This window comes from Cuculus canorus, chromosome 2, assembly GCF_017976375.1.
Source record: "Cuculus canorus isolate bCucCan1 chromosome 2, bCucCan1.pri, whole genome shotgun sequence".
NCBI classification, from domain to species: Eukaryota; Metazoa; Chordata; class Aves; order Cuculiformes; family Cuculidae; genus Cuculus; species Cuculus canorus.
The window spans coordinates 126,488,134-126,507,062 of NC_071402.1; the positions used below are offsets into that span (position 1 = coordinate 126,488,134).

General features: G+C 42.1%; 2 protein-coding genes across 10 annotated transcripts in view; both read left to right on the forward strand.

Moving 5' to 3' along the window:
* The window catches only part of OSBPL3 (oxysterol binding protein like 3), an 89,571-nt gene extending 84,819 nt beyond the window's left edge, over window positions 1-4,752 (forward strand). For all 6 annotated transcript variants that reach the window (XM_054058224.1, XM_054058223.1, XM_054058226.1 and 3 more), the window contains one exon: window positions 801-4,752. In XM_054058224.1, coding sequence (XP_053914199.1) covers window positions 801-897 — 97 coding nt within the window. In that variant the 3' untranslated portion in view covers window positions 898-4,752. The remainder of the gene's footprint in view (window positions 1-800) is intronic.
* A 13,426-nt stretch (window positions 4,753-18,178) lies between these two features.
* Window positions 18,179-18,929, forward strand: part of GSDME (gasdermin E) — a 31,574-nt gene continuing 30,823 nt past the window's right edge. The window contains exon 1 of one of the 4 annotated variants that reach the window (XM_054059817.1): window positions 18,179-18,203. Coding sequence is in view for 1 of the 4 variants with exons in the window: in XM_054059814.1 (XP_053915789.1) it covers window positions 18,329-18,350 (22 nt within the window). In the remaining 3 variants the exon portion in view is untranslated. Of the gene's footprint in view, window positions 18,204-18,313; window positions 18,351-18,890; window positions 18,906-18,929 lie in introns of those variants that run through there. The other 3 variants (XM_054059815.1, XM_054059814.1, XM_054059816.1) reach the window with 3 other exon arrangements.

Below are 18,929 nucleotides of genomic sequence, written 5' to 3' on the forward strand. Positions count from 1 at the left end.
TCTGACAAGCTGGTGAGCTAACTCAGCCATGTCAGTCACACTACTAAGGAGAGCCAAATGTTGCTTGCAGCAGGATAGAGGCGGTCTAATATTTTGTAATTGTATATTCACAATGAGAACTGTCAATAAGGATGAGCATTTGAATCCTCACAATGAGGATTTGAAAATTGAGATCTGTGCCACAGATTTAATAACAGAATAAAGAATTTAATTACCATATAGTGAAGTGTTACCCAGTGCTAGAGTAGGTATGAATTATGCATTTGGCTTTTCAGTAGTGATTTCTCTCTTCAGCAAATCACAGGCCTTGGTTTACTTAAAAGAGTAATTAGCTGTTGTGTCAAAAGTGTTGCAAACTGATTCCTTCAGGATATGATACCTCACACAATGAGTCTTTGCCTCTTGACTGAGAGCTATAGGCTCTCTTTATGCAATAACTGTGCTGAGCCATCTTTGGAGAGGTAAAAGGAAAGTTTCTACTTCCCACTCAAAGCTGCCTTTGAGATCACAAAATAAACTTGGAGTGTAGTTTTAAGTGCAAAGCACTGGCACGTGACAGTGAAATAAGAGTGTTGATCTCAGCTGAACATGAGGCTGTTGAGGTGCATCTCCGAGGCCCAGTGGAGACCTATGGGTTTGACTCTCTAAGCTACTTTCCCTTATTTGAAGTCTGTACTGAGTTTCCCTGCCCTAGTCCATGGGCTGGATTGGTTATCTGTGCATAGTGCTGCTTTGCGTACGCTGAACATGTATGGAAAATATAAGCTTTACATTTAAGGCACTTGTTTCATCTTTCATAGGAAATCCAGTGATGACTCCTGGGTGAGCAATGGAACCTACATGGACCTTAGAAAAGAACCTGGTTTTTCCAAACTGGACAATCCTGTCCTCTGGTGAAAGAGGAGCTAAGTGAAGAAAGACTTTCCGTGCTGTATTCTTGGATCTGATTTAGAAGTATATGTAAAATATATCTCTCTATACATACACCTATATATATATACACACACACATATAATATATGTGTGGGGTGTGTGTATGAGTGCAAGTCTGCATATCTCCAGACTTGTGCTTAATTTAGAATCTGATAATTGATTTGTTTCCTTTACTCTGATTATTGCAGTGATTGTTTCAATGTATAAATACCCTAACTTCTTTTTATAAAATATTTCATAAATAGTACTGAATGTTTCCAGTGAGAGGGAAAAGATGAGCTTTTACACTACTTTTCCAATGTGTAATAATGTCAGTTCTGAGTTAACTTATGCCTTATTGAATTGAATTGGAGACAGTAGCATCAGCACCTCCTAGCTGTGCTGAGAAATCAGAGTGCAAGCCTTAGTACGGCAAACTGTGTGTAGGCTTCCACAGTTCAACGAGTAGTAAAGCTGTCTCTGGGCTGGTATAAATTGCTAAAACAAATTTATCAGCCGGTGCTGGAATCTGAGTATGATCTTTTGTTGCCTGTAGAAAAGATTTCAATAAGCTTTTGTCTCTATTAGCTTTCTTAGCATTATGAAGAGGTAGTTCTGAGCTTACATCAGTGGTTCTGCTGCCTTATGCATAAACTGTACCCGGCTAAATGTAGTATTAGAAATTCAAGAATTGCTAAAATTTTCCACTAGGAATCTTCCAGATTTATAGCCCCCAACAGGGCAAGAGGAGGAGATCCTTTGTATATACTGCTTGAGCACTGACTAGATGAAGAAGCTCTTTCTTTTTCCAGTAAGTAAAATCTATACAGAGCACAAAATCCTGTGCTTCCATAGCTTCATTTGTTTTTATTAACCTAAAAAAATTGCAACAGTAAGACTTTTTAAAAAGTAAGCAAGCTGATTGTTTTAAGCTAGAATTTTTTTCTTAGTATTTTGATATTTTCTACCTCTTAAGAAATAAAGAGCATATTTAAGATCTTATATTTAAAAAATTACCATCTGCCTTATGGAGAAATGTATGGAGTCTTTGATCTTCCTCTGTTTGTTTGTTATGTTTAGACAAATATTCAAGTGTCTTGCACTAAATCAATTGCATCTCTTTCCTGCAATTTTATGCATATGGCTAGATTTGTGAAACTACCAAACCATAGATCAGAAATTTAGCAGGGAACAAATGTAGCAGAAGTCGCACTTTTGAATGAAAATTATAGCAATGGGCAGTATTTTTTTTCTATCAAATCACAATGCCACAATCATTAACAAAATAATTTGCATTCCTGCCTATCTGCAACTCAAGCCTGACCCATGATTCTTCAAGTCTGTTCTATGTCTCTATGACTGTCTGGCAACAGTACAGTTTCCAAGTTTAGATCTATATCCTGTCACATATCACCTCTTTTTTGTACATGCCACTTCAGTGATACAAACGCAAATGCCATTGGCGTGTTTAACTGACTTATGACTAGAAGAATCAGACAAGGCATGGATAAGGGAGACTCCTGGGGGCACTAGTAGCTTAGAAAAGCTTGTACTTTACTGTGTGCTGCATTGTTTTGAAGAAAACCCATTAAAAATGGATCTATGTATTATATGTAACATGAAGGAAATACTATGAACGCTTCCATTTTAAACCAAATCTGTGATGTAAGATTAGATGTATATTTGAGTTTTGTTTTCTTTTACCTTGAAGCCCTGTTGTCTTAGAGGCAGACGAAGGCTTTTTCATTTTGCCCAGGAACTCTGCCTCTGTCGTTTCTGTAATTTATTACCAAAGAAGCTAGCGTAATTCTGTCTATTTAATATGTCTTTTAAAGACTGACTACTAGGCCAGCAGCTTACAACGAGGCAAGGTTCACATCAACATGAAGACAAAATCTCAGCTTTGATTCCAAAGGAAATCTTAACCTTTGGGCATTGCATGGCTTTTCAAGGAAAGTGAGGATCTCATGGCTTGTTCCCTTCCTGTGTTTTGTTCTCGTATTAACTGTGAAAACTTGGCCCAGAAATTGATTGATATTTGTAATTATCCTTCCTGTTGGTAGTTACCATTTATACAAAAAAATAAGTTTCATTTAACAATAAAAATGAGGAAGGGAAATCAAAAGAATAAAAAAGCTTTTAAGAAAGGGAGCAAAATTTGTGGAAGATGCATTAAACTTGCTTATCATCCTCTTTGGCAGCCGCTGTGATTCCTGCCTGATCTGACTGCTGGGTTTGTAGTCTCTATGTATGGAGAGGGATTTCCCTGTACTTTGACATATGACCTAATAGTTGATAGCATCTGAAATGATAGGATTAGAGGCCGAAAGGCAAAGTTTAAGTATTGTAATGCATTAAAATCAGCAGGTGTTAAATGAAACAAATCTCATAGTGGTGTTCGAGTCATGATTTTTTTTGAGAAATCAAACTGGCAATGTTGCCTTGTATCTTACAGTCTAAAATATCTACAATACATTTGTTTAATGACAAGCAGTACTGGGCTGAGGAGTGCCTTATATAAAATTTTCTTCAGTAAAATTGCCATATCATGAAGGTAAACTTTGGAATTTAACTATGATCTCCAGAAAAATAATGCCTGAGAATAACCTAGGGCATTTCATATATGCATGAAGCAAAGTCATTGCACAAGCACCTTTTGTAAATCTCTGATAAGCATTTGCAAACACGATGTAACTGGTTGTGAATGATCCTCTGACCTTGTATTTCCCACTGCAGTATAGTTGTCCCTCCTTACTTTTGTACGAAAGAATTGGGTTTAGTTGTTAATCTTCTCTTGGCTGTATATTAAGAAGTGGAAGAAAATTGTCTTGATGTTAGTTCTTTGTATTTATGCATAAAATATATATTTATCAATCACAAAGCTTAATATACTCTATACAGTTATTCTTGGTAAAATATGAAATTTTGGTAGTTTTCTTCCATAAACTTCAGATCTTTCTACATGAATGGTAAAAAGAATGTTTTGGGCAACTTACTGTTTCCTTTCATACACAGCAGTGATCCCCAAGCTGTTTAGCTTAATGTATCAGTCTTAAAATTTACTGATGACTACTTCCTGGTGTTAAAGCTCTCTTATTTGATGACTTTGTAAACACTACTTATTGTGATTTTGGAGGGCAGTTTGAGAAGCACTCATCTAGCACTGTCTTCTTTTGTGTGTCTTTTAACACTCACTATAAACTTAGGTCAAGACGATGGAGCAGCTTAGGCCCTTGAGTGTTAGAACACTGGCTCAGTTTTCTAATTACATAGCAAAGAAAGAAAAAAAAATCATGGAAGTATTGCTCTTGGAAACTGAAACCCACAGCTCTCCTTCCAGGTCTGCAGACTTGACACCTATGTTCTGAGTTTGGTACAGTGTAAGTTTGGGATTATGAAATAGCGTAACTTGTTTAGAAGGTTACTGTTGGTAACATAAAGTGCCCTATAGACTGAGAGGAACTAGAGGGATTGAAGCCACCGATCCAGTGATCATTAATAACTGCATTCTGTTCTGAATCTCTGTTCTCTGAGATATGCTTTATGTGCTAGTTTGCCAGCACTGATATACTTTTTTTAGATGCTTTTTGAAAAACGGATCCAGCGAAGGACTCAGGTTCCTTACACAGACCTTGGAAAATTAGATTCATAGAAAGAAGAAAGGAAACAGCCCAAATTTTGATAAGGAAAAATCCTAGAGGCCTGTTCTTCCACTATCAAATTTTCTTTGAAGCACTGGAAGCAGGATTACCTGTCTTCTGAAGGAGGTGGTGGTTGCAGTCACCGTATTATTTGGCAGTTTAGTGTTGAAGACATATCACTGTACAGAAAGGAACACAAATTCATGGGGCCAGAATATACAACCAGGGGCAGCCTTTTGCACACAGATTGAGTGCTGGTCTCAAAAAAAAGAAAAACAAACCCCAAAAACCAAAACCCAAACCAACCTAACAAAGACCTCAGCCCTTCTCATGCCCCTCCATCTCTCTCAGCTGTTTACAGTCCTGTTTAGGTTTTCCATGTGGCCCCTTGTATCTATAGGGTCCCTTATTCAGTGTCTCATTTTTCTCTTTATTAAAAAAATCTCTGAAGAATAGGGAAACGGACCATTCTTACAAGCCTTTAAATGACAAATCATGCCTAAAAGCTGTAGCTAAAAACTTTCTCCATAAACATTGTGGCCCACTTCTCTATCTTTTCCTTGACTGTGAACAAGACTTTTCGCATGTGCACTCTGCGGTCAGACCTGGTAAGGGTAGCGTGCTGTGGAAATACACAGCTGCAGCTGCTCAACATAGTCCTATTTAACGTCCTTGCATCTGCTTGTGTGTAAATCTCTGCTGCTGTCTCTCTAGATGACCAGCTTTCAAGGAAATTTTCAACATACCTTATTTTTTCAATACAGCCATTTTTGTGTACGACTCATACAGAGGGGACAAGCTGAAGGGGAGGGCAAAACTTGGCCCACGGTGCAGATATAATAGAGAGAAGGATGAAATCCAGCTTCTTCACGTAACTGAATACATCTCGCAAGGGCTAGAGTCAGGTGGTGCTACTCAAAGGAGCAAAGTTCAAATGGAAGGGGTTTTTAGTTGAGTAGATTTTCATTCATGGATTATGCCTACCATAAATAAAATTCACAGTATTCACTTACTCATCTGTTCTCTTTTCTAGCTACTGGTGGGTGCAACTTATTCCAGCAGCTGTGGGTTCATAAGAAACTGCATGTTATCTGGCTTATCTGTTGAAACTTGATGAATGCTGTACCTTATCACCAAATGTTTATTGTACTGCTCAGTTCTTAGATGCTGTTCTTGCTGTGGCTTTTGAAAGCAATAAGAGAAATTTCCACATAAATAGTTGCCATATGTTAAAAAAATATTTTAAGTGGTTTGGCTTTTATATAAATTGTGGATTTGGTGGTTTTGTTATATAAAACAAAACTGTATTAAAGCTTATGAGAATGTTTGGGAGGTTGATCCACTAGAGGCAATGAGCTCCTTCAGCTTCACACCTGAGATGGTTGGTATCCTTGAGAACTGGGCAGTCTTGTTCTTATGTTAACAGTGTTTTACTAGTTCCAGCATTGGAAAAACATACCACATATATGAGGTATTACACAAAGCTGCTAACTGCTGAATTTGTTCTTTGTTTCGATAGGAAATTAGTGAATTCAGAGTGAAGAAAGGTATCTTATGTGTTAGCATTATCACTGACTTTCATATTTTTAATAACACTTTCTGTAGTCAGGACCATTTCTGTTTTCTGCTTCACTTACTCCAAAAATAATGTTGGAGCACCTTGATGCAAAATTTGATTTATTATTTTTGTCTCTGTAACCAATTTCGTTGGATGTTAATAAATCATACTTGCAAAAGTCATAGAGCACCCTGACTTTTTCCCAGGGGTTGTAAGCATCTTTCTTCTAAGTCTGTTAGTGACAGCTGAAATAAGAGCAGGTGCTGTAGTGATCTGTGCCTTTACAGTTTCCAAAATGGCAAGTATGAGAGCCTCCAGCTGCTGGAAGCCTTATTTATCACTCTTAGAATCTGTCTGGTAGTTGTGGAGTGTTCCAGTTGCTTACCAGTTACCCACGTGCACTGTACAGCACTGTTGTATGGTTATGCCAGACACTGGGGCAGGGAAAGGGGTAAGCAGGTGGAATTCCTTTAGAGCTGGAAGTGGATTCTTAAAAACAGTTTTTAGCAGGCAGATGGGCAGCATAAATGGTATGCTTTAGCATGAATGTGGAAGCCACAAACCACATTTTCTCCATAAAACAACTTTTAAAACCAAGGAAGCGTAGTATCTACTGTATAAAATAACTAACTGGAAGGAAATGGTATTAATGTGTTTTCTCCCTTAGAGATGGTGATTTAGTACAGCTCTGACAGACAGATCTCAGCTATGTCTCACAATCCCACCATATGTGTATATGATGCAATATGTATGTATTAGGAACTTGAAAAATGTGAGAGTATAGTGAGTATAATTCTCAACCAACCTGTAATTCCTGACTGCAGTTCTGCAGCATTTCCTAGGCTCAGTGTATAGAAAGATTCGGTAGCAGGGAGCATGCAGGTTCCAGAAGGAGCTGGGAAAATTGGATCAAATCTGTTACTACACAAAATATCCTCAGCTGTTGTACGTGGCAGAATAAGGATAGTGGCTGAAAGCAAAACAGCTTTTATAGTGGGCAAAAATCAGTTCCTGTTTTTTGAAATCCAGCCATTTTGGCTCTATATTGGGTTAAGAACTTTAGAACTTGCTTATCATGTCAGTGGGAATCACTTTATTGTTGATTAATTCCATAGAGATCTAATATGCTTTGACTGGTACCTGAACTAGCCTTTTATTCAAGTTGCTGGGAAAATTGTGGTTTACAGAAGCAATAATGTTATTTTCATAATTATAAAAGAGAGAGGAAGATGGCATGGGATGTTTATTATTAGTCTTTAATCACGAACACCTAGTAGGAACTTCTTTTACAGAGAAATGGATATGGAGTGAATTTCCCATGACTGTCCCTTGAGACAATAACGTGCCAAGTGCCCACAGTGTGGCCAGTGCTACCCACATAAAACAGACTGTTCCTCCTCTATAGAAGTTTCAGGTAAACTTGGCTCATACAGACCTTGCAGTGAATTTGTGTTTAAGCTCAGTTGTCTGTTCGTTTGCAGGAATCTCTATTTAAAGTCACTTTGCTTACTGCAAAATTATTCAAACCACCATAGCGTGAGGAAAAACACTGACAGCTGAGCAAAGCTTGCTCTGCATAGTAAATGACACATCCTGGCTTCTGTTTCTTTTTTTTTTTTTTTTTTTTTTTTAATGCCTCTGCTACATTTCTTTCATCTTGCAAAGGTTGCTCACCATGCTCAGTTTGTTGGTTTTTAACTTAGACCCCCTCTAGTACAGCAGATACATAAGAATTTGTAGGCTTGCTCTGAGTTTTTAAATGGGGTGAAAAACTGCATAGGCAGGAATTTGTATCTTTGCTTACTCTGCATCAAGGGAAATATTTTAAATTGCTATGTGTAAACCCTCATTTGAGGTAAATCAGCATTGCTCTACTGAGCTGAGTATAACCGAGGCTTAATTTAACTGAGAATTTGACTCTGCGAGTTCGTTGATGCAAGTTCTTACAGGCTCTTGGAACAATAATAAATTCCTGGAAGATAAGATGTTCTGTGAACATTGGTTGATGTTTCTGTCAGTAATTGCACAGACTTCAGAAACTACTGGCATTCTCTAAGTGTTAGGGCACTATTCTTCCTTGAGGATTTTTTTCAGCTGATGTTTCACTTGATATTTTACCAAGACTAGAATTTGAAAATATGACTTTTGGCTTAGTTAATATTGTGGGGTTTTATTAAAATTGCTTTAATACAAAACTGCTCTCCCAAATTACAAATTTCTTACTTTTTAACTTGTGTTGAAAAAAAAGAACCCATGATAAAGGCTGCAGTAAATTTAGTTTGAATTACTGCAGTACTGAGAACTCCTTTCCTTCTTAGGTTTTATGAGGATATGGCTGCAGTGCCTAGATTGCTGCCTAGAGCAAGGAAGATTATGTAGATTTATTGATAGATGAGAACCTGTCTAATAGCTGATAGAGATTTACTGTTTTGTTTACTCTTAGGTTCGTTATCATTTCAGCCATTGACTGAAGATGGAGTGAAGATCATCCTACTTGTATTCATTGTTTGTTACTTGCACTTCAGTCAGTGAAACAAATCTTGTGAAAGCACCTAGAGCTATATAATAGCTATATAGGGTTTTTGGATGGGAAAATCAATTTTCTTATGAAGTTCAAGAGTAGTGCACCAAATTCTTAAGTTCTATTACAGGAAAAAATTCTACTGAAGACTTGGCCTGAGAAAGAGTACTGCAAGTAGGTCAGTTAATTAGAGCAAGATTGAGTTTTTCAGTTAACAGAGGATGGTGAGCCTAGCCCATCCTTAACCTGTCTGCTTTCATTTTGGAGACAGAGTAGCACTTCATTCAAAATTCTTGGAGGGTAGAACTCAAAAATATTATATTATCACCTTTTGGCAACATCGGAAACAAAAAGAAATCTGGATGTGCCGTGTCACAAGAAAGGCTATAGTAGGAGTTCCACTGTATTTTACCAAGCTGCAAACCTTCCTAAAGCTGATGCTCATGTGAATGCTTTTGTCTTGATACTAATAGGAATTCTTTGAAATGATGGGGGAAAGGAATGAGAGGAAAGAGTATATATTGTCAAAATAAGATTCTCAGTGTTGAAGTATGCAGCCACACGTTCCGAGCCAAAAGAATGAGTGCAGTTCATGCTTTCCCACTACCAGTTGCTCATTGTTTTCTTTCATACTAACACTTCCTTACAGGACACAGCTGGTCTTCCTTCTCTCTTAGAAATTGCATTGTTCACTCTCTGGTGTATTGACATTGGTGAGGCCAGCCAATAACTAAGGAGGAACCAAATAAATCCTAGTTCTTGCTGACTGTGACCAGTTCTGTAGGAGGAAGTGCATCCCTGTCTCCCAGTTGCAAAGAGGGTAATACTGGCAACAAGAAAAACATCCACCCAAGATTACTTGCATCACCCGTTACAGATGTTACTCACCCAAATTAATGAATCAGTCAAACAAACAAGGGCAGTACAAGCAGCAAGTACACCTGTTTTAGTCCTATGATAGAACAAATAAAACACAATCATCAGAGAACAGGCCAGCACTTTGTTTCATACGTGATATTTTTTTCCAGCATAGTGAAGAGCTGGTCTGTATGTGTAACTCCAGTATAAGAAATAGCATCAATAACCTGGGGTTGTGTGACTCTAGCCCTAGCCACGACCTGTGAACAGGACAGCTGCAGCCTCTTACGCTTACTGATCCGTTTTGACCCACAGCACCACCGTTATGGCACCTTGCTGTCTTTCGGGGCAGCACTGTTGCATAGTACAAAAGGAACTCCAGTGTAATTGGCAGCCCATACTGTCTTCAGCTGCTCACCAGCCCTTGGCTTCTAGTCTCAAAAAGAATCATAGAATGATGGAGTGATCTGGGTTGGAGGGGCTTTAAAGATCATCCAGTTTCAATCCTCCTGCCATGGGCAGGGACACCTCCCACAGTGTCAGGTTGCTCAAAGCCTCATCCAATCTGGCCTTGAACACCCCCAGGGATGGGGCATCTGTGACTTCTCAGGGCAATCAGTTCTGGTGCCTCACCACCCTCACAGTAAAAAAATTTCTTCCGAATATCTAATCTAAATCTCCGCTCTTTCTGCTTAAAAGAAATGTGTTCTTTCCATCCTGCTTCCCTTTAGTGCAGAAAAATGAGGCATGTTCTTATGCCAGTATCTGTCACACATTGAAAAGAAAACCTTTCATGTGCTGAAACTAGGAGGTAGCAATAGCAACCTGAAAAATGTAGTGGCTTTAAGAAGAAACATGGGGCCTTAGTCTTGGTACCCAAGGGGGCTGAGCTATCAGGCCTGTGCAGAATGGCATGTTTTTTTCCCTATTGTCCTCCCTTGTGGTGTGCATTTCCACAGCAGAAGGTGCAGATGACCCTGACAGCTCCTGCTGCAGAGTCCCAGGGAAGCTGCAGGAGCCCTGACTCGCCCTATGGTAGCAATGCAGCCTCACAGCTTTTCAGAACCCTCTGGAGCCACTGGGTTCAATGCAGCTTATGCCCTTCTTGGTGCATCTGCTCCTTCTGTGGGCTATGGCCTACTTCAAAGATCTCTAAGAAAAATGATCAATTTTATCTCTATGGGTACTCAAAAATGCATTCATTTTGTTGTCCTGGAGAAACCCCTTTCAAATTGCCCTGGAACAGTAATTCCAGTTGCTGTTCAGTTCTGAAAGAGAGACTGAGTTGACAGGTAACAGGTAATGAGAATGGGGGTTAAGGAATTGCAAAATACCTGTGAAATAAAACAAAGGAGACACAAAAACCAAAGGAGAGAGAGACAAAATTGGTTTTAAATCATAATAAAGCTATTGCTACAAATGTTGTAGTAGATGAAAATGTTAGTCTGGTGTTATTCAATGAAATATTAATGTTAGCTTCCGAACATTTTGCAAGGTTTGACTACAGCCATGCTCCAGTTCTGTGTCATTGTAATAGAAACACCATCCGGTTGGCTGCCTTGTGAGGAACTGCAACCACATACTGTGGATTCTTTGGAAAATTCTGCCCAAATCACTTGCTCCCTCAGTTGGATACTGAGTGGTTTTGAGGGCACTTGTGCATACACAACTATTCAGAGGACAGAAGAGGAATTGAATCAGAATAAGCCTGGGGAGCCGATCAAAGAAAACTCTTCCTTACAGTCAGCTTTCCTCTCTCCAAGCAGCTTCAGTCACAGGCTTCCCCACGGATCATTTAACTCCTCTTGTTTTGCCGATTTTGTCCTAACTTTCTATGTATGCTTTAGTATGTGCTTTCCTTAGTTCTTCCATTCACTGTAACTTTAAGGTTGTCTACAAATAACAATCAATATGAACTATTTTACTGAAAAGAATTTCTTAATGTTTGTTATTTTAATACAATTTGTGATTTGACTTTGTAGGTTCTGTTCCAGCTGGCCAAAAAATAAAAGATGTTAAAAAAAGAAGAAAAATTAAGAAGGATAAGGAATAAGCTTGATACCAGATATTATTACTGATATATTTTTTTAGACTTTCATAATTTAATGTGGAATAATATGCTTTTAAAATATTTATATAGGACCTACATAGATATTTGGGGCTACTACACAGTAGTTTGACAGCCTTTCCTTTTGGCTAATATATGAGGAAGTCCTACTACTGAATAGCTTGAACAATATAGCAGCCAGATGTTTTTTGATAAAACATTAATGAGACCAGATGGTTCATAATAAACTGTTATGGAAAGAGACTTTTGAAACAAGAACTATATCTATTCCTAAGTCTTCGTGTTCCGTGGTTGCTATCTAATCTACAATTTAAAGTTAAAAACACTTAGTTCATGCATCTTTGTGCAAGTTGTCCTCCATGCTGTTGCTAGAGACATGACTGCATGACTGAGTTAACCACAATCCATTAGACATCATCCTAGCCTACCATTTTTGACGATTTTCTTAAAATCATCAAATAATCAGAAGGTTTCATAACTAGATATTTAGGAAGTTACAGCTACTCTGAAACACAGTCACCACAGGGAGAGCTTTTACAGTGACAGAAGGGAGCCCGGTACCACAACACATGTACCACAGAAAAGAAGATATAGAACTACTTCCCCCCATGCCAACATCAATACTCGAGGCACCAGGATCGGACTGAACTACAGTAAACAGGCTGGGCTGAGTTATACTGAACACATCTACCATCCTCTGCATCTCAGTGTGACACTACCCACTTGTTCTTCCAAGGGACTAAAAGATGAAGAAGTAAACTCTTTTTTTTCCTTGTATTGGTCCCTAAAAGTAGAAGAGACAAACTTGACAATAAAACAGCCTCTAAGCAGTGGCCAAACTCATCTCACAGGCAAAATTTTCAGATGGTTAAAGATGTCACCTTCCCATCGCTGCTGCCAAGAGCTGAATGGACCAAAGCTCAGATGAACGGACAGGCAAATGCAGCAGAATTGCTTTCTGGTGGCTCTGAAACCACACAGTCCCTCCTGGCTTACTGCATCCTCCCACTGGTGTCCCCTCCCTAAGCAGGACACAGTAACTTGCTTGCTAAGCCTGCCACTAGCTGCTGGCACTGCAGCAGGGCTGATGACAGCCGCACCAGCAGGAAAGTGAGAAAGCCCTTGTTTGCAGCAGGAAATGTTTCAGAAGGACTGAATGGTACAGGCAAAAGCTATAGAGCATCCCATGAAAATAGGAGATGAATTTATTGTGAAATACAAATGAGGCTGGTTACTTGATTTGAAAGAAATAAAAAACAAAAAAATGCTGCTCAGATCTTTTATTCTTGCAAAAGGAAATGGCAGGGGGGAGAGGGGAGAGGGAAGAAGTTTATTCTTTTCCTAGTGACTTGGCTTATGTTTCTGGACACCTTTAAAAAGATCTGTTACCACAAGTATCCTTTACTGAACAGAAGCCCAAAATAGCTTCAGACTGTCTTCCCATTTCCTCCACAGAACTGAAGCCAGCAGACCTTTCTCCAGCCAGTGTGAGGGTTTACAAAAAGCCTAGGATGCAACAACAAAGAGCTTTGGGCAACCTCCTGACATGCTAGTACACACGCTGAATTTCAGTGAGTGCTCTCCAGCCAGGCTGGATGCAGCCTGAAACAACTCAGTGATGGCTACAAGGCACCATATACCATTAGTAGTTAATACTGACCTCCTGAAAGCATTCAGAAAAGTTTTTAAGACCGAGAGACCCCCAAAAATAGCCATTGAAGCAATTCCCCTTTGCAGCCAATTTTGGACCTACATCCTAATGTCAATGGCTGAAAAGAAATAAGGCCAGATTATGCCATCATGCAACAACTCCCAATCTAATGCCAAAGGCTTATAGAATGCAAAGAACTTTTCTGTATCTGGTAGGAATAACCATTCTACAATGCTGACATCTTGTGGTGGCCTGCTCAATGATTTCTCACCTTAATATCACGCCTGAAGAACTTCACTCAGAGGTGTTCAAAGAGCATACAAATATTCTGTTGGGCTTTTCTTCCTTTCAGGCTACTATCTTTTGTGTTATTACTCACTTATTATGTGCATTACTCATTTTTTAAGTTGTGGCTGTGAAGTTCTCCTGTCAATTGTCTCATTTATTTAAATGAGGTTATTAAAATCTTTTCCCATCCCAAAAGCAGTTAGTCCCAGAGGCAAAAGTATTTGGTTTCCTCCTTCTGCTCTTTCTGCAAGAGGATCTGCTTATGCAGAAGTGATGCACTTCTTGCTTCAGCTCAGGAGACAGACGACACGGCAGGCAGATCCTGATGCAAACTGCACTCACAACATGTATTTCTCTAACATGATGTTCTCCCTGCTGGCACCCCAGTCCATCATGAAGGAACTACATGCTGAGGGTTTTGACTGTGCAGGACACCCGAAGGGCATTTCCACAAAGACTGAAGGCTTAAGGTGGGTATTCAATCCTAAATGTCTCCCATTTTCATCCAGTTTTGATAATGGTCTTTTAAGCTTTCCAGTTAATTGCTGCATAGCCCAAACCCAGTCTGCTATGCTTCTGTCTCTTCTAATTAATGAGGAGTATCTGCAAACTATTCTACACTGGCTTGCTCCAACTTTCAAGTGGACAGAAGATTTCTGCTCGAACTTTTTTCTTGAAAAGATGGTAATATTCCTGGTGTAAGCACCCTATATTTGGTGCGCATGCAATTATTTTTATGTCCACAAAATTGCTAGCGAGTTTCACTGGTGTTATTTGTGTCCTCCCTCCCCAGTGAAAATTTCCATGGTAATGTGGTTCTGTGCAACTTCCTGGCTTCATTTCTCAAAATATGCAGTAACAGACACTTGCATTTGAAATGAATCACACATTGCCACTCCCTGGAAAAACACATGATAGCTGATGAAACATGTGCTATTACTGGCCACTGTGGGAGATTATTACTGGAGCTAGCAATTCTGCAGCTCAGTGCTGATCCTAAAAAGTGATCTCCTGAGGATGTGTGGGTGCTTTTCCTCAGGATGAAGATCTAAGAATGGAGGTTTGCATTTTACTCTTTTTATTAGTCCATAAAAACTAAGTTATCACAAACGCAGATACTTACTTCCATTCAGCCTATATGTTCAAATTTCTGTAAGCAGGTGTGACGCCAGAAAGGAAATCTATTTATCACTGATTCATTATCCAGAGTGTCACCTGGGGTAATCAGAAAAAGGTGATGGATTAAAATCTGCTGAATTAATTGGATATTTTGGATAATGTACATATATAAACAGAATGGAAGAAACGAATGCTACTTTAGCTATACTTATTAACTGTTACCTCTCACACAGAACTGCCCATTTAAGGACTTGCAATGTCCCTTTGTCCCAAAGCCCATGTGTTACTCATAGATTCATATAATGTTTTGGGTCAGAAGGGACCTTAAAGATTCATCACCCTCACAGTAAAAAATTTCTTCTCAATATCTAACTTACATCTCCCCTCTCTTAGCTTAAAACAGTTACCCCTCATCTTATCCCTGCACTTCCCGATAATGAGCCCCTCCTCAGCTTTCCTGCAGCCCCCTTTTAAGTACTGGAAGGCTGATATGAAATCTCCTCAGAGCCTTCTCTTCTTCAGTCTGAACAAGTCCAACTCACTCAGCCTGCCCTTGTATGGAAGGTGCTCCAGCCCTCTGATCATCTTCGTGGCCCTCTTTTGGACTCACTCTAACAGATCCATTAAGATCTGGTGATGTGACACTTGTGACTATTCCCCACAGCCTCAAGTGTTCCTTCTCTCTTCAAACCACAAGGGAAGTACCTGGCTTGTGGCACAGTGCACTTGAAAAAAGATTCCTTTGATGTTTATTATCTTGAAAAACTGCTCCTTGGATTTCTGCAGACTCATCTATTTCTCACTGATATCATAAACAACCAAGCTGGTTTGTTCTGGTGTTGCATTGTTTTTGCAGGTCTGAGATATGGTGCTGGAGCTCAGTATTCTGTACTGCAGTTCATCACCCTGCCCCCTGCACTCCACTGACTACGTTTCTCATTTTCCGTGGCACTGCTGTTCACAGTCCCTGGACTGGGGATCTTAGCATGGAAACTCCCAGTCAGACAACTGCAACTTCACAAGGCCAACAGTGCCACTCCCATAGGAACTTGGAAAAGCTGGAGAAGTGGGCCTATATGAACCTCATGAAGTTCAACAAGGCCAAATGCAAGGTCCTACACCAGGGCCAGAGCAATCCTTGGTTTCAATACAGGCTGGGGTTAACGAGATTGAAAGCAGCCCTGAAAAGGACTTGGGGGTGTAGTGATGGATGAAAAGCTCAACATGAGCCAACAATGTGCGCTCACAGCCCAGAAAGACAACTATATCGTGGGCTGCATCGAAAGAATTGTGGCCAGCAGGTCAAGAGAGGGGATTCTCCCACTTTACTCCGTTCTCATGAGACCCCACCTGGAGTACTGTGTCCAGTTCTGGAAACCGCAACGTAAGAAAGATATGGATCTGTTGGAACAGGTCTAGAGGAGGGTCATGCAAATGATCTGAGGGCTGGAGCACCTCTGCTCTGAGGACAGGCTGAGAGAGCTAGGGTAGTTCAGCCTGGAAAAGGCTCCAGCGAGACCTCATAGCAGTCTTCCAGTATTTAAAGGGGGCCTACAGGAAAGCTGAGAACAGATTTTCTTAGCAAGGCCTGGTATGACAGGACAAGGAGTAATTTGTTTAAATTAAAGGAGGGTAGATATAGACGAGATATAAGGAAGAAAATTTTTTTACAATGACAAAAGTTTTTACAACGGTGAAACACTGGAACAGGTTGCCCAGGGTGGTAGTGGAGGCCCCATCCCTGGAAACATTCAAGGTGAGGTTGGATGGGGCTCTGAGTAACCTGATCTAGTTGAAGATGTCCCTGCTCCTACAGGGAGGGTGGACTAGATGACCTGCAAAGGTCTCTTCCAACCCAAACCATTCTATGATTCTATGATTAAACCGGCAGCCAAAAATTGTAGCAGGGCCATTGCTTCCAGTCACGCAGTGGGGGAAGTCATAGAATCATTAAGGTTGGAAAGGAACTCTAAGATCATCAAGTCCAACCATCAGCCCAACACAACCATGTCTCAAAGCGCCACACCTACAAGTCTTTTCAACACCTCCAGGGAAGGAGACTCCACCACTTCCCTGGGTGCCTGTTGCAATGATTGACTACTGTTTTGGTAAAGAGATTTTTCCTAATGCCCAGTCTAAAATTCTCCAGACACAACTTAAAAGCCATTTTCTCTCATCCTATCACTTGTTACTTCAGAGAAGAGACCAACAACCACCTTGCTACAGCCTCCTTTCAGGCAGTTGTGCAGAGTGACACAGTCTCCCCTCAGCCTCCTCTTCTCCAGACTAAACAACTCCAGTTCCCTCAGCTGCTCCTCAATAAGACTTGTGCTCCAGATCCTTCACCATCTCTGTTGCCTTTCTCTGGACATACTCCAGCACCTCAATGTCTTTCTTGTAGTGAGGGGCTCCAAACTGAACACATTCTTTGAAGTGCAGCCTCACCACTGCTGAGTACCAGGGGATGATTGCTTCCCGAGTCCTGCTTGGCCATACTATTTCTGATACAGGCCAGGATGCTGCTGGCCTTCTTGGCAACCCGAGCACACTGCTGGCTCGTGAAAAGCAGCTGCCTGTGTTATTTGATTGGAAGGAACCATGCAAACCCAGCTGTCCCAGCACTTGGCTGAGCAGTTGGGAGTGATCAAGCCCTTCACCCTGGCCTCTGGCAGGGCAGCCCCACATTAAGTTCCTCTCCAGATGGGCTTCTGCTCCAGTACTGTGGCAAGCCTGCCATGGCCAGCAGCCCAGGCTGCCCATCCCCTCTGTGCACAGAGAGTGACGTGACATTTCCTCACAGCAGCATTTCCATTACCACAAGTGAAAATCCCCAACATAAGAATAGGTATGGAACTGGTCCAGAGGAGGGCCATGAAGGCATCAAAAGAATTGTGACCAGCAGGTCAAAAGAGGAGATTCTTCCCCTCTACTCCGTTCTCACGAGACCCCACCTGGATTACTGTGTCCGATTCTGGAATCCCCAGTGTAGGAAAGATATGAATTTGTTGGAACAGGCCCAGAGTAGGGTCATGAAAATGACCTGAAAGCTGGAACACTTCAGCTGTGAGAATAGGCTGAGAGAGTCGGGGGTGTTCAGTGAGGAGGAGGCTCCAAGGAGAACTTATAGAAGCTTTCCAGGAGCTGAAGGGGCTCCAGAAAAGCTGAGAGGGGCTTTTACAAGGGCAGGTAGTGATAGGATGAGGAGGAATGGCTTGAAATTGAAAGGGGGAAGATTTGGATTAGACATTAGCAAGAAATTCTTTATGATGACAGTGGTGAGGCACTGGCACAGGTTGCCCAGGCAAGTTGTGGCTGCCCCATCCCTGGAGGTGTTCAAGGCCAGGTTGGATGGGGCTTTGAGCAGCCGGTCCGGTGGGAGGTGTCCCTGCCCATGGCAGGAGGGCTGGAACTGGATGGGCTTTAAGGTCCCTTCCAAGCCAAACTATTCTGTGTTTCTGCGACGCTGCGAGGTATCCCCATACGCCCACTCCGCACGTGCCCCCTCGCCAACATGGCCGCCCCCGCGCCCGCCCACGGGCGGGGCCCGCCCCGCCCCGCCCCGCCCCGCCCCGTGCCGGGATCGCAGCCGTGAGTAGGGGCGGTGCGGGGCGTTGAGACCGCGTCCCGCCGCATCCCACGCCCCGGTCGAGCCTCTCTGCCCGGCGGGGCCAGACCTGGGGCGGCTCAGTGGCGGGTGCGGAGGAGGGGTGGCGATGGGGGGTGGACCGCAACACGGTCTGCAGCTGCCACAAAGGAGGCTGAGGGGGCCGGGAGAGGAGGAGGCTGAAGGGGCCGGGAGAGGAGAAGGCTGGAGGGGGCCGGGAGAGGAGGAGGCTGAGGGGGCCGGGAGAGGAGGAGGCTGAGGGGCCGGGCGAGGAGGAGGCTGAGGGGGCCGGGCGAGGAGGAGGCTGAGGGGGCCGGGAGAGGAGGAGGCTGAGGGGGCCGGGAGAGGAGGAGGCTGAGGGGGCCGGGAGAGGAGGAGGCTGAGGGGGCCGGGAGGGGAGGAGGCTGAGGGGGCCGGGAGAGGAGAAGGCTGAGGGGCCGGGAGAGGTAGGGGGCCGGGAGAGGTGGAGGCTGAGGAGAGACCTTGTCACTCTCTGCAAGCACCCGAAAGGAGGCTGAGGGGGTGCTTGGAGGGAACGAGGTGGAGAGGAGACCATGTCAGTGTCTTCAGCCACCCGAGAGGAGGCCAGGGGGTGCTTGGAGAGAAGGAGGCTGAGGGGAGACCATGTCACTCTGCAAGCACCCAAAAAGCCAGGGGATGGATGGTTGGATAGAAGGAGGCTGAAGGTGTTACAATATGTGAAGTATTTC